The sequence below is a fragment of the Centroberyx gerrardi genome, chromosome 21 (assembly GCF_048128805.1).
Source record: "Centroberyx gerrardi isolate f3 chromosome 21, fCenGer3.hap1.cur.20231027, whole genome shotgun sequence".
Classification (NCBI taxonomy): domain Eukaryota; kingdom Metazoa; phylum Chordata; class Actinopteri; order Beryciformes; family Berycidae; genus Centroberyx; species Centroberyx gerrardi.
The window spans coordinates 740178-754196 of NC_136017.1; the positions used below are offsets into that span (position 1 = coordinate 740178).

General features: G+C 40.1%; 1 protein-coding gene across 1 annotated transcript; it reads right to left on the bottom strand.

The window, feature by feature from the left end:
- Window positions 1-824: 824 nt before the first annotated feature.
- On the bottom strand, window positions 825-9180 carry bco1l (beta-carotene oxygenase 1, like). Its single transcript, XM_078291129.1, has 11 exons — window positions 9117-9180; window positions 8315-8443; window positions 7478-7607; window positions 5324-5471; window positions 4689-4836; window positions 4020-4240; window positions 3264-3530; window positions 2381-2486; window positions 2185-2279; window positions 1957-2068; window positions 825-979 (listed from the first exon to the last, which is right to left on the bottom strand). The coding sequence occupies exons 1-11, from the start codon at window positions 9178-9180 to the stop codon at window positions 825-827; spliced, it is 1575 nt and encodes a 524-aa protein (XP_078147255.1).
- Window positions 9181-14019: the final 4839 nt, after the last annotated feature.

The window sequence follows — 14019 nt, forward strand, 5'->3', positions numbered from 1 at the left end:
TTCAATTGGTAACACTTTACAATAAGGGTACACTAAGTTAAGGGTTAGTTAATGCTTAATAAGGGTTAATTAATGCTTAATAAGCATTAACTAACCCTTAATTAACAGTTAACTAATGTGTAATTTACTAATGGTGTTCATGTTAACTAAGGTATTAATTTATACATTATTGAATAGTTTACAAAGATGACTATTAAATAATGTATAAATTAATACTTTAGTTAACATGAACACCATTAGTAAATGATTACCAGACACATTAGTTAACTGTTAATTAAGGGTTAGTTAATGCTTATTAAGCATTAACTAACCCTTAATTAATGTACCCTTATTGTAAAGTGTTACCTTTCAATTTCTAGATGAAGTGTTTTTTCCACAACAACTTTTTTCCACAACAACCGTTAGATCTGCTAATATTTGTTTCACATTAAAAGTCACATGAAATTTCACCTGTTCACCCATGAAAACCAACATGTGTCCAAAAATCACATGTGCTTTGAATTCACATGTGGGTTTTTTGTAAGGGATGCTATTTGGTTAATTGGTGTCTGTTGTGAAAATGCCAGTTTTCATACTTTCTGTCATTTTTAGGCCACCGCAGCTCACAGATGGGAGCTACAGTGAGAGAGGTTGGGCGGAGCTGGCTTTGGCTGAGACTTGTCGAGAGGAGACATGTTTGCCAATGTTGTAGTTCCTATGGCTGGCATTAGACATTATTAAAGAGTACATCTTACATATTAGTTGCTTTAACTTGTTGAGCCTGGACATTTGGACAAGTTACTTTGTGGAAAAAACAAAATGCAGGCCCAGCAGCGCGTCGGCCATTACACCGAGGCGGGGATGAAGTGTCCATGAAGGTCCATGTGAATGCTGGCGTCGATCGAGGCCCGGGCGATCTCCTCAAAGGTCTTGGCGTTGAGGACGAGCATGAAGGGAGAGATGTTGGGATCCGGGGAAATGACGGAGGACAAAATCACTCCTGGAGGGAGAAAAACACAGTCGGTCACAGTCAGAGCCATGGGAAAATAATCCCTTCCTCCCTGGATCTTAAAGGACAGTTCCATTGTGACTGGAGTTTCTGCTCATTTCCTGCATTCCCTTCCAGTTTTACATTACTGTAGATGGTTTTCCAGCTTTTATCACATTAGGGAATATTTTATATTTTTCCTTCATCTTAGTTGTCATTTTACAGACTATAGCTGGAGGAAGAGTCTTCCTTTGGTTTGTCTGTTGGCTTGACTGAGTTGTGATTGACAGGAGGCGGGTCCTAACATAACTGAAGAGAACGCTATTGGTTTAAAGTTTTATGGAGAGGAAAACACTGAAATTGGGCAAGTAGTGACCCGGAAGTGATATCTTGCCTCATCTTGTTTCCGAGCAGAAAACGGAATAAGATGCCAAAATGGACCCTAACCCAATTGGACAAAGCGTCCAATTCCCAAAAGAGTCCATTTAATATCCCCAACAACAAATGGATTTTGACAAAACTTTGGGGCATGATGTGCGTCATTGCTCTGTTCTGGCATTTTCAAAATTACACTGATTGACCTAAGGGCGGCGCTACAGTGTTTGTTTACTCGTCTCTACATCACTAATCAATATCTCGGACACCGCTGATCGGATATTCACAAAACTTAAGGGAATGGTGTGTCTCATTGCTCCATTGTACTCCATTGGCAGAATCATTCATGGAGGAAGACATGTTTACTTAATGAATGAGAATGACCCTCCCCCCAACTTTTGACCTGCAGTAAGAAAGCAAAAACTGCCATGAAAGCTTCATTAGAGAAAAAAATGGAGGAAACCTTGGGAAGGACCTGACGGAGAGGGATCCGCCTTCCAGGACAATTTAACATCCAAACCAGGTTTCTTCATAGGCTGTCACACTAAACAGTACCAGCGATAGCTACAACAGTTCCTGTGCTTTGGTAGAGGAAGCAAACTCCTGGCTCTCACCATCATCTTCCTCCACGGCTCCTGGCGAGGCCACGAACACTGGCTCAGACGGGTAGCAGTTCTCTTGCCGCCATTCAATATGTTTCCTGGTTACGATGTCAATCTTGGCGATCTGTAGGACGGGGAAATAGGAGTAATATCAGAAAGATAAGACAAATGTAAGATGAAGGTACTTTTTAGGTCAGGGTCTGGAGCTAGTAGGGGTTCAGGAAGACGTTGGTGTTTTACCTTGTTGGGATGAGGAGACCATTCCACCCTGGAGCCGTAGAAGTAGCGGTACTTTTTACCGTTGAAGTTGTAGTTAATTCCTGGCAACTCCAGGCCTGAAGACGAAGAAGAAACTTTATTTAGTCCAAACCTTTTAATAAAACAGATAGTCCTGTTCCTGAGGTGATGTAGCCGCCGTCAGTGTTTATGGTCTGACCTTCAAACAGAGTGTCTGGCTGGCAGTAGACTGAGCCGTCCTCCTGCATCACCGCCTGGGCTGTCGTGTCCGTCAGTGTCACCAGGTTGCTTCCTCTGGGAGAGCCCTGGAAAACACAGCAGCACTCAGGTTTCACTGTTAATGTGATAACCTGCGAGATTCTTGTTTTTCTTGATTTTGACAACAAATCCCCAGAGATCCTCTTCCTTTGTTAGATCCCATCAGTCTGTGATGTCCAGTACATTCCAGGAGTTACTTAGTGATGTGTTGTAATTTACTTTTTTAGTGAACCCACTTTCCCTCAACCTGCCTTGTCTACATCTACTTCAGTTAGTGATTTACTAAGTTTCCCAGAATGTCTTTCAACAACCCATAGATACCCTTCTAAACTTGCTGCAACAGCTGTGGGTCTTATGTATACAGTAGAGAGAGTGATAGTTGAGCGAGAGAAAAACTGAGTCTCCCCTTACTGAAACCCAACCTCTCCTGCTCCTGTGGTGGAGAAACTGGTCTCTCTCCTCTTCTACGATGGATTTCTCCCTGTATGATTGTTGAACGTCTCTTGGTGCAAAATGGCGGCTCTAGAAAGAAGCCCTCGCTCTTTGATTCTGAGGGACTGACGCCAAAACCTGACGTTTACCACTGATGTTTTACATCCTGAAACATTTTCTCATATCAAACTCGACTGTGGCTGTGACATCACATCGTCTGTTCTGTGATGTCACAGCTATCCATGAAGAAGAAAAATACACCAAACTACTAAATGGGCCGAGGAATGCAGAGAACATCAGCACGAGCTGTTAAGAGTTGAAGGGTTTTTGGGGAGTTTTCCTTAGTAAAAAGACATTATCCATCCTGTATTTTGGTCTAACCGGTCCTGTACCTTGTTGACGTTGAGCGGGAGGACGAACCTCTGGCAGACCGGAGGAGAGAAGATCTTGTTGGACTCGATTAACTGGCTGGTGTCCTGTCTCATGTTCTTGATGTAGAACATGTCGTACAGGTTGCTGTCCTTGTAGCTGATCAGGTCGAACACCACGTGACCTTCGGCCTCGTAGGCATTGATGTGGTGGAACACGACAAGGGCGTCGCCGTAGAAACGGGTGGAGACCACCTTCCCCGTCTTTCTGTTGACCACGTGGAACAACGTCTGGGATGGACAGACAGGTAGAGGGAGACAGACAGGTAGAGAGACGGGTACAGTCATATTGCCTGTCTACATTGCCTCAAAAAGTGTCATTGTGTCATTACCATAAGCAACTTGTTGCAGCAATGGTGGTATTATCACCTTCAGCCAGTGTTGTAGTACTCGAGTCTGACTCAAGTCCTAATTTTGACTCTTGACTCGACTTGAATATTGATGACTTGAACTTGGAATTGGACTTGAATATTGATGACTCAGACTTGAATATTGATGACTCAGACTTGACTTCGACTTGAATCTTCATAACTCAGATTTGAATACTGATGACTCAGACTTTTTTCAAACATTGAGGATTTGGGACTCGACTTGGACTCGAGGTTTGGTGACTCAACTACAACACTGGTGGTATAAATGTAATCCGGATAACAGATGCATATTAATGGCAGGTGGAAAGGAGGCCAGAGATCAGAATTGAGTCGAAGTGTCGAGGCTTACGATGTCGTCCTTGTCGTATTTGAGGCAGCTTCCCCAGTTGACCCCTCTGAAGTAGGCGGTGGCCAGTCTGAGGATGTCCAGTTTGAACGGCTGTTCCACGAACACGATGTAGTTCTCCGTCATGCCAAAGCTGTGGAAGTAGCCGGGGAACAGAGTGGAACGAAACGGAATCGAACAGATCTGCTGCACCTTCCGCAAAGCAGGCTTCTTCCGCTCCTTATCTGAAACAGACAATTCAGTATTGGTAGTAGTAGTAGAACGATGACAATTAAGACATACTTGAGGTATTATTCTCATTCATAAACGCCGCTACTGCTGCCAATTTTCCCTACTATGACGGCTTCCGTTGCATACAACCCGGAAGTGTGAAAAGGGTCTATAGTATTAGCAGCAGTGTTAGGAGTAGTAATAATACTAATAACAGCAGCAGGATTAGTAGTAGTAGTAGAAGAAGAAAAACAGCAGTATTGGTTATAATAGCGATAGTAGCAGAAGTAAAAGTAATACAGTAGAAGAAGTAGTGATGGCAGTAATAGTAGTAGTAGTGGTAGTGATGCTATTAGTATTAGCAGCAGTAGTAGTAGTAGTAGTAGTAGTACCAGTAGTAGTAGTCGTAGTAGTAGTATTATGTAATTATTTGAACTCTGCAGACAAAGCCCCATTGAGTACCTGAGGCGTCAGCCGGGACTTTGAAGATGACGTATTTGGGTCGTCCGAAGCCCATGATGGCGGTGCCCATGTTGTAGGTGTTTCCCTCGTCGTCATAGTGAGGGTGAGCCGTCGCCAGGTTCAGAGCGATGTGGTTCCTGTAGTTTATCTGGAATTCACTTCAGGTCAGTTCACATTTGCCATCTTGTCTTGTTTCCAACCTATCAGCTTATTTCATTATATTTTTTTGTCAAATTCTCTCACTGCACCGGCAGATAATCTGCTGGTTTCAATAAATTTCACTTGATTCATGCCAATATGACTTCTTTCAAGAAATCATCATAAAACAATGAAGAAAATCTGGAAACAAGAAACTTTCTCCAAGACAATTTCACTTTTACCAAGAAAATGTCCTGAAACAAGTTACATTCTCCTCAGAAAGAAAATCACATTTGTTGAAACTGGTAAAATTATCTTCCAGTGCAGTGAGATGATTTCACTAAAAGCAGGCTACTGGTGCATTATGGGAACTATTAGCATGGTTCAACATGCCTTTGACCAATCAGATTGCTTGGCTGAACCTAGCTGCTGTACAGTGTGTCTTGTTGTCCTGCTGGGACTCTGAATGTGATGTCAGGCATCAGATGCTGACTCACCCTGCCGACGGTTTCCAGGGTAACGGGGTCGATCTGGTTCATGTAGTTGACCTCTGAGGAGGCGTAGTAGTCCTGACCGTAGCGGATGATGTTGATCAGGTTGTTGTCGGTGAAGTCGGGGATGGCGTTGCAGAGGTGGGTGAACGCTCTGAGGAGAGAGAAGGGAAGAGTTTTTTGGTTTTTAGTTGTTTCTACTGTCAGACGGACTGGAGGCCGTCTGGATGAACACACTCACTCTGACCAGTTCAGGAAGTGGAATCCACACAACATAGTTTTATTTCTTTACAAATAACAAAAATCACACCCATCCACACAGTTTAAATCTGGCTCTGTGTATCATTTTCCACATTTTCATCGGATTTGGAGGGAAATCTGCTGGATTGCTTCACGGCACAAAACAGGGAGAGGGTTCTGTTCTTCCTGGTGTGTAACGTTAGGTAGCCCAAAATATTTTAGCTGCTAACGTTAGCTGTTGTAGGCTAAACAGGTCATGTTGGCTTGTGTGTGTCCCACCCAACTGTCCCATCACATCCAAATAGCTATAGCCACTTAGCTAGCTAGCTTACTAGAGTAAAGCACAACTTCAAGATTCTGTTTTCCAAACATATGCTTATGGATTATATTTAGGAAAAATGAAATGATAAAATACAAAATACATTTCCATAAACAAACAGTGTTCAACAAAATTAGAATTTGCTCAGATGTTTGACCCAAAACATCCAATGAAACTCCCACAAGTGACGACTTTAACGATGCAAATGATGCAAAGTAAAGTGGTCGCACTTGGACAGAAACAGATCTATATCCGTCCTGGATGGACTGCAGAGGGGTATTCCAGAAAGACGGTTTAAGAAATCCTAAACTAAATCCTGAATTCTAACTTGAGTGAGCTAGACACGGCATAGCGGGAATTTTCGGTTCCAGAACAACTAATTCAGATTTCAGTGATCGGGCTTGATCAACTCTGGATAGGTTGAGACTGAACTCTGCGCGTTCACGGTGAATTTATAAAGCCATCCTCAATCGAGGACTGAAAATAGGATTAATCATGGATTCAGAGGCGACAAGCAGAGCAGAGTGTCATATTTCACTCCAGCTGAACAAGAAATATTAATGACAGCTTGTAGTGAATTTCAGCAAAAAAATAAAATAAATACACATCAGCAACACTTGTGAGACTTGGCATGGCAAAAAATTGTAGATAGAGTTAATGCGTGAGTTAACTATCAAGTTTAATGCTTGTTTTAGTCATTCAACATTTAACATACCTCTGTAAACTAATGTTTAATTAATAGGAAGGATGCAACATAGGCTATTGCCTGAATTGTACACTCTTAATTTTTTTTTTATATTTAATTTAGGTGTAGCCTAATCCAGGCGGCATGAAATGCACTTGGCAACAAATTTTAAAAAAAGTATAAGAACATAATTCAAACTCGTAGGAGCTGGCCCTATCTTTGAACAGTGGTAGATAACTGATGGCATGAAGGAGCTCATCAGAGCCAACGACTACGCCCAGGACACACGTGCCAACATAAAGGGTAGGTTTATCACATTCATAATTAATATTTATCTCTTATCTCTATCTACAATGTTATACAGAAAGCTTCCAGTAGTGAATAAACGAAGGGCAATGCATAACATGTGTACAGAGGTCAGAAGAAGGCTAGATAAATTGACTCTTCTGAAAAACGATAACACTCGCGATGATATGCTACAGGTGGGTGTGATAAAATATATCGCAGTCTCTTTCAAAGTAAAGCCCTGCAAATAATTTGAGCTTCCACGTCAACGGGATCTTCAAGACAGGTTTAAAGCCATTTTCCAGAAAAGTTGAACAAACTGACTTGTGTGATCCTTAAATGCTGCAGGCTCAGTCGGGTTTAACTCAAGTAAGCCTCAAGTAAACCTGCCACAGAGCAGGTTAGCTTGAGAACATAAGTTGCCATAGTAACTGATCTAGATTTACTTTGATCTCAGTTTTTGGAACAGAAAATCCTGGATTTCTGTGAATTCTAAGTTAACAAATCTGGATAACTTGCCAATCCTGCTTTCTGGAAAACCCCTCAGGACTCAGAAACAGATCTGTATCCGTCCTGGATGGACTGCAGGACTCAGAAACAGATCTGTATCCGTCCTGGATGGACTGCCTACCTGGAGAAGATGTTCTTGCAGGGATCTGGGTAGACCATGGTCCCAAACTCAGACACGATGATCCTGTTGGCGTTGATGTTTCTCTTGTAGGTGTCGCTCTTCAGGAACTTACTTCTGTAAAACACTTCGCCTGAAACAGCACAACAAGGAACAGTAAACATGCCGCCCCCCCCGTCTGGACCAATCAGAAACAAGCAGGATCATTAAAATGTTTTTTTCTTGAAGTCTCACGATGCCAACATGACTCCTCTCTTGAACAGAAGTTTGCTAGCTTGTTAGCATTTTGTGACTTGCAGATAATTAAATTATAATGATCATAAGTTGTTTGACAGCCGTTAAAAGGTAATGTGCAATTAACACCAAATACATTTCACATCAGTTATTAGAAGACAGAAAAATCAACCACAGAAAATGTCGATTTGTTTTGTTCATAGAAATGGGATAGGGTTTGTACCACACTTTGTGGGTGTGGCCTATTTGAAACACTGAGCATTCTTATCTATCGTCTGCTTATCAGTGGTTATATGGTGTATGTGTAGATACTCTGCTGACTGCTGAATGAATTGTGTTTTATCTGATTGGTTGATTTCATTGTGTTCTTTACATATGAATGGAGTTTTTGAGTTTTTAACCGTGACGAAGCCACGTGCCGAAACACATTGGTCTGAAGAATAAATTAATCTGGGAACTGAAGCTGATTGTACAGTTGAGTTCAGTGGAGTCTGTCTGGATCAAAAAGTGTGTGTGTGTGTGTGTGTGTGTGTGTGTCTGTGTGTGTGTGTGTGTGTGTGTGTGTGTGTGTGTGTGTGTGTGTGTTCGGTGTGTCGACTCCCTCACCGTCGCTGAAGGTGAAGCTGTGGATGAGCGACATGCCGTCGAACCAGTGGTCGTACTGCGACTCGCCCACCGAGAACAAACCGGGTCCGTTCCTCAGCAGAGTGCCCTGCAGCCAGGCTGGGACGGTCCCTGCACACACACACACACACACACACACACACACACACACGCATTCACATACAGCAAAAGAAGAACCTGACCTGCTTCTAACAGAAAATCTATCAAACACATGGGACAAAACTGGAAACTTTACTTATTCAGTTCTATTTTAATAAAGTAGATTCAACTGGATTCTAGTGTAGCCGAGATTTGATCCAAAAAGAGACCAAATTTGAAAAAATGCACAAATGTAATGCACAAAAACATATATAATATATAAATATAACAGCAACATTATAAACTATGCATAACATGCTATAGGAATATTATAGTGATACCATATAGGAGATTTAAAAAAATGCCAAAAAGTCTGATAAACTCTAAACTCACACACTATAAGTCCCTATAGAAATATTATAGGAACTACAGAATAATATTAACAAAAAAACGTTATTTATATAGCACCTTTCAAAACAAATGTTGCTAAGTGCTTTACATAGATTAAAATAAAATAAAACAGACAAAAGCAAATACAAGATATTGAAATATAAGCAAATAAAACAAGAGAGACAAAATGAAATTAACAGTAAAATACAAGGTAATAAAAATTTGTTTTTTATATATTCCTGTCAGTTCCTGTATGTTTTTTGCTCCGCTGCAGATATTAATACTCTTATAGTTTATATAAAGTAGTCAAACCGACCTTTCACCTCTGCTTTCACTGGTTCGGGGGTTTCAGATCCATTCTTGCCGAATATCGACTGCATCTTCGGACTAGACTTGATTTTCCCAGAGTGCAACAGTCCTGCAGCAGCCGTATGGTCCAACTGACAGAAAACACCCAGCAGCCCCTGTTATGAAGCCTCGGTCTACGTGATTACTCTCAACTTCCCCTCTAGATTATCTTTCTGAATGATGTAACTGGACTTTGTCATCCTGCACTGCAGTCTGCTTTTCACAATAAAAGTCCTGTTGACTGTTAAAGAGTTGTTGAACTCTGGTAGAGTCTTGGGTCGTGTCTCTTCCTCCAGGATAAAACCCCAAAATCAGTGATTCTGTGATCTGTTGCTCCGGTAGAGCAGACTGGAGAATTGTGTTTTTTTAAACCTTTCAGTCTGAACAAGTGGAACACCGAAATCCAGTCGGAGGAAACTTATGATGATGGAACGAAGAAAATAAAACGTTTCTCTATAATTGTAGATAGGAGAAAAAAGGTGGCAAGCTGTAGAAGAGTCTCTGTATTCTGACTCTTAAGGATAAATAAGGAGCAGTAAGCTTCAGAGACACTGCAAAGACCGACGACCAGAGACAGTATTACATATAGAGACAGTACACTCTATCAGCTTTGAATGGGAAAATCTGAAATGCTAAAGATGGCGGCTCCGACAACGTAAAACGTGTCGTCGGCGAAAGTGGCCAGTGGACACGCCTTTGGGTGCAAATCATAAAGAAAATCCACCAATCAGACTTCCAGGTTTACGCGGCCACAGAACTTTATTTACAACAACTCACACAAGTTGGTGGAAATGATATTCTCAGATATATAACCGTCAGCTCCATACTGTGGCCTGCATGATGACATCACCGCTGACAGCTGATACAGTGACAGATGCATCATGGGAGCCTAAACCAGATTTGTCTTGAATATCTAATCTGACTGTCTGGTGAAGCAGTGGATGGAGCTGCGTTCAGCATCAGGAAGAGGAAAAAAAAGTTTTTCTGTGACAACAGTGTCCTTTGGAACAAGTTTTAACACTGCATGTTGTTAACAATTCAGCGGTAATTCGTAAATATGAAATGTAAATGACTGTTTGTCTGTCAGACCTATAGATAGAGACGACTCCCCATTCAAACAGACAGGAGTCTGTTCTTGTTACCAAGATGGAGCCGAGTGAACAGACTTTCCTTAAAGGGACTTTGCTGTGGCGAAGCTACGGCGACACTTCAACGCAGACGTACAAAGCACCCTTTAATCTACGCAGCCTGTTTCTGTGCTTTTAATTTGTAAGGAACTAAACCAGAGGGGAAACAGTCAAACCTGCAAACACCTCTGAACCCAAATCTGACCTTCATAAAGACAATTATCTGCTGAACCTGCAGAGGAAGATAAGAGGAAGATAAGAGGCAGACAGTTGTGACAGCGACTCACTTTTTATCTCTTATCTAAATTGATATGAGCCACAATCTGTGGTGGATAATTTATCTAACTAGATATTTAAGAGTGCATAATTACAGTGCATAATTACATATTTAGTAGGATATAATCTGCAATCTATTGATTCTTGCTTCAAAACAAATTAGCAATTAACAATTTAGCTCATTAAGTATTTTAAGATTACCACAGCTGTGTGTTTCAGTTAAAAATCCAGTCATCTTTTTCTCTTTAACTCTCCGATCTGCATCTGTTTCAGTTTGTTTCAGTTCACACTGTAATGGTAGAAGTTGAATTTTCTCATTCATCCTTTGTTCCTAATTGAGTGAGTGTTAAAGATGACACTTTACTTTAAGTGTTCATTAACTAATGTTAACTAATGCATTTACTAACATGAATTAAACATTAAGATTAAGTTTTACCAAATCACATGAATAACACACTATTCATGTTAGGTAGTGCTTGTTGTTCATATCAGGACGTGTCAAGTGTAAATTGTTACCATGTTAAAGTGCAGGATCGCGGGTCAGAAACTCCTGAACCTTTGGACCGGTTTTCCTCTGAGCTTCTATCTGCTGGTTGAATTGGTTGAATCAGTTTATTGTTTTACAGCCGGTCATATCAAGTTTTTTTAACACTCCTATTATGATAAAAATTAACAGACATCTTTTATGTTTGGGGTCACATTGACACAGCAATTTAAACATGTTGTCAGAAACCTGCAGATCCAGAGTCCAGAAACCAGCTGAAATATATAAGAGCTGTCAGTCACTATCTGGGGGAAAACCCCACCCGCCTGGGCCGCCAAGTGGGTTAAAACAAACGCTAAGAGTGAAACACAGATACTGTTTAACCGTCTGTCATGGTTAGATAATGTGGGAGGGAAATAGTTTTTTCTGTTATTAAAATATTTGAAAAAATACTAATACTGTAAACTAAATTAAATTAAATTAAATTGAATACATTATGAACTGATTCAACCAACAAGATCTCCATCAGGTAATTGATTTTTTTCTGTCCAAATGTTGGAATAAATAATTGTTATTATTGACCAGACTGGCTGTTGGCTATTTTATTTAATTTTATTTAATTGTATTTTGTATGTATTTTATGTTGTGTTCAGTCCAGAGCAGCTGCAGTTCTGCAGGTGAACAGCAGGTGGCAGTAAAGGATTCAGGATTCAAGGATTCAAAGGCTTTATTAAATATTTATTTTATTATATATTGATTATAAAGAGTTCACTGCTGCAAACCTCCACAAACAATACTCATATTTTCAATAATAAAAATAAGATAATAAAAAATAAGACACAAAATAAAGGAGTAAATAAATAAATAAATAAATAAAAAGACAAAATAAAATAAATAATAGACAGACAGGTAGACAGATATCAGGACGATTTCCTCAGTGTAAACCACATGATTAATATAATAAAACAAATTAATAAAATAATTAGAAAAAGCTAATGGCTAATAATAATAATTGTTATCAGAATAATAAATAATAATAATACTGAATTAATTATAAATGAATGATGTCATAATATATACACATTTTTAAACAGTCCTGAATATTCCAGATGCAGGATGTCGTTTTCCTGCTGTCTTTAACATTTGACACTGAAAACCCAGCAGGAAACAGACTAAACTAAACACACTGTAAAAAAAATCTGACTTCATCCAGATCAGATCTTCCAGCTTCAGTCTGATCTGTGCTGCTTCCTGTCAGTGCAACAGGATCTGACCCAGGATGGAAACAGGTTCAGCAGATGCTAATGCTAAAAGTTCACTTTCCAGCAGAGCAGACTGTAGCTGACGTTAGCTCTTCTTCACTAGAAAACCCTTCAGAGTCTTTTAGCGCTCTCTATTTGATGACTGCTGAGCCGGCATTGATCCGGTATCAGAATGATCAGGTGAAGCTTCTTTTGTTTCTCAGACTGCTGCTAACATTTTCTTTTTAGATGGTCAATTTCCAACTTCACGCTATCGCCCCCCCCCCCCCCCCATAGACGACCCCCCCCCCCCCCCCCCCCCCAACACAGTGTTCTACTGGTTCAATTGTTTCTGGAATTTTATGCAATCGAGAGTCAATATGTTGAAACAAAGCAGAATACTACTACTATTATGATAGCAACAATAATAATGATAACAATAATAATCATTTTTATTATAATAATTATATGAATAATAATATTAATTATAATAATTATATGAATAATAATAATGATCCAGTGTATTGAGGGGCTGGTGACTGGACAGACTGGTTTTGTAGTGTTTTTAACAGTATTTATTTTACAGTGCAGCGCTGTGTGTAACCAGAGAGTTTTCAGAAAACGCCCCTTTAACGCTTCTCTGCTTTTCCGGGTTCTGTCCTCAGCTGCGTCAAGTAACACTGAATAAGCCAAAGTAATACCGGAAATAAACGAATCTGCTTTCAAAATAAAAGCAAAAAGTTGTTCTCCATGAAATAATAGTAACAACATGTGCCCATAAAGCACATGTGCTTTGAATTCGCATGTGGGTTTTCACGTGTGAATATATCATGTATTCTCATGTTGATACTTTGTAGGCTATTGCAAGAAAATGTTGCAGCACATGCTCGTCAATAAGGCTTTTATTTTGAAAGACGCAACCAGAAGTTGTATGTGTTTAATCCTGTGCAGCTTGACACTGAAGGGAGTGCTGTGGGATTCTGGAAGTGCGCAGGAAAAGAGGATATTTCCTCAAACTAACACTGATCCTGCCTGCAGAGACAGGGATGAAACTTTCAGAAGAAACAAACTGAAAAAATAAATTAATCTGCTGAATCATCTGCCTGGTGTGTGTGCGCGCGCGCGTGTGTGTGTATGTGTGTGTGTGCGTGTGTGTGTGGTGTGTGTATGTGTGTGTGCTACAGCCATGGCTCTGAAGGTAGGAAGTTTTCCGTTTGTGTCTTGTTTGTGCTGACCTCAGACCTGTTGCTGTTGTTGTTGTTGTTGTTGTTGTTGTTGCTGCTGCTGTTGTTGTTGTTTCTCATGAATATGGCTCTGATCTCATAAAATACCAACAGGTCATTACTCACTAGAAGTTCCTATAGGAATATCATAGAGATACAATCGCAAATGTAAACACCATCAAGTACAATAAGATCAGTATGAACTCGCTGTTTAATACCTCAGACTCTCTGTAAGTCTATAGGAACATTACAGAAATGCATGTATTTTAAAGTACAGTAAACTCACTATAAAGTACCACAGCGACACTAGGAGTCCCTATAGTAATATTACAAAACATACTATAGGAATCTTACAGAGATACCATAGGGAATAAAACTACCATAATGTACCATAAGCTCACTGTAAACTCACTGCAGACTCACTTTAAGTCTGTATAGGAACGTGATAAAAAAATAAAGAAATAAAGAAATAAATACCATAGGAATAAATCAAGAAAAATAGTACAATTCTAGAAGAATA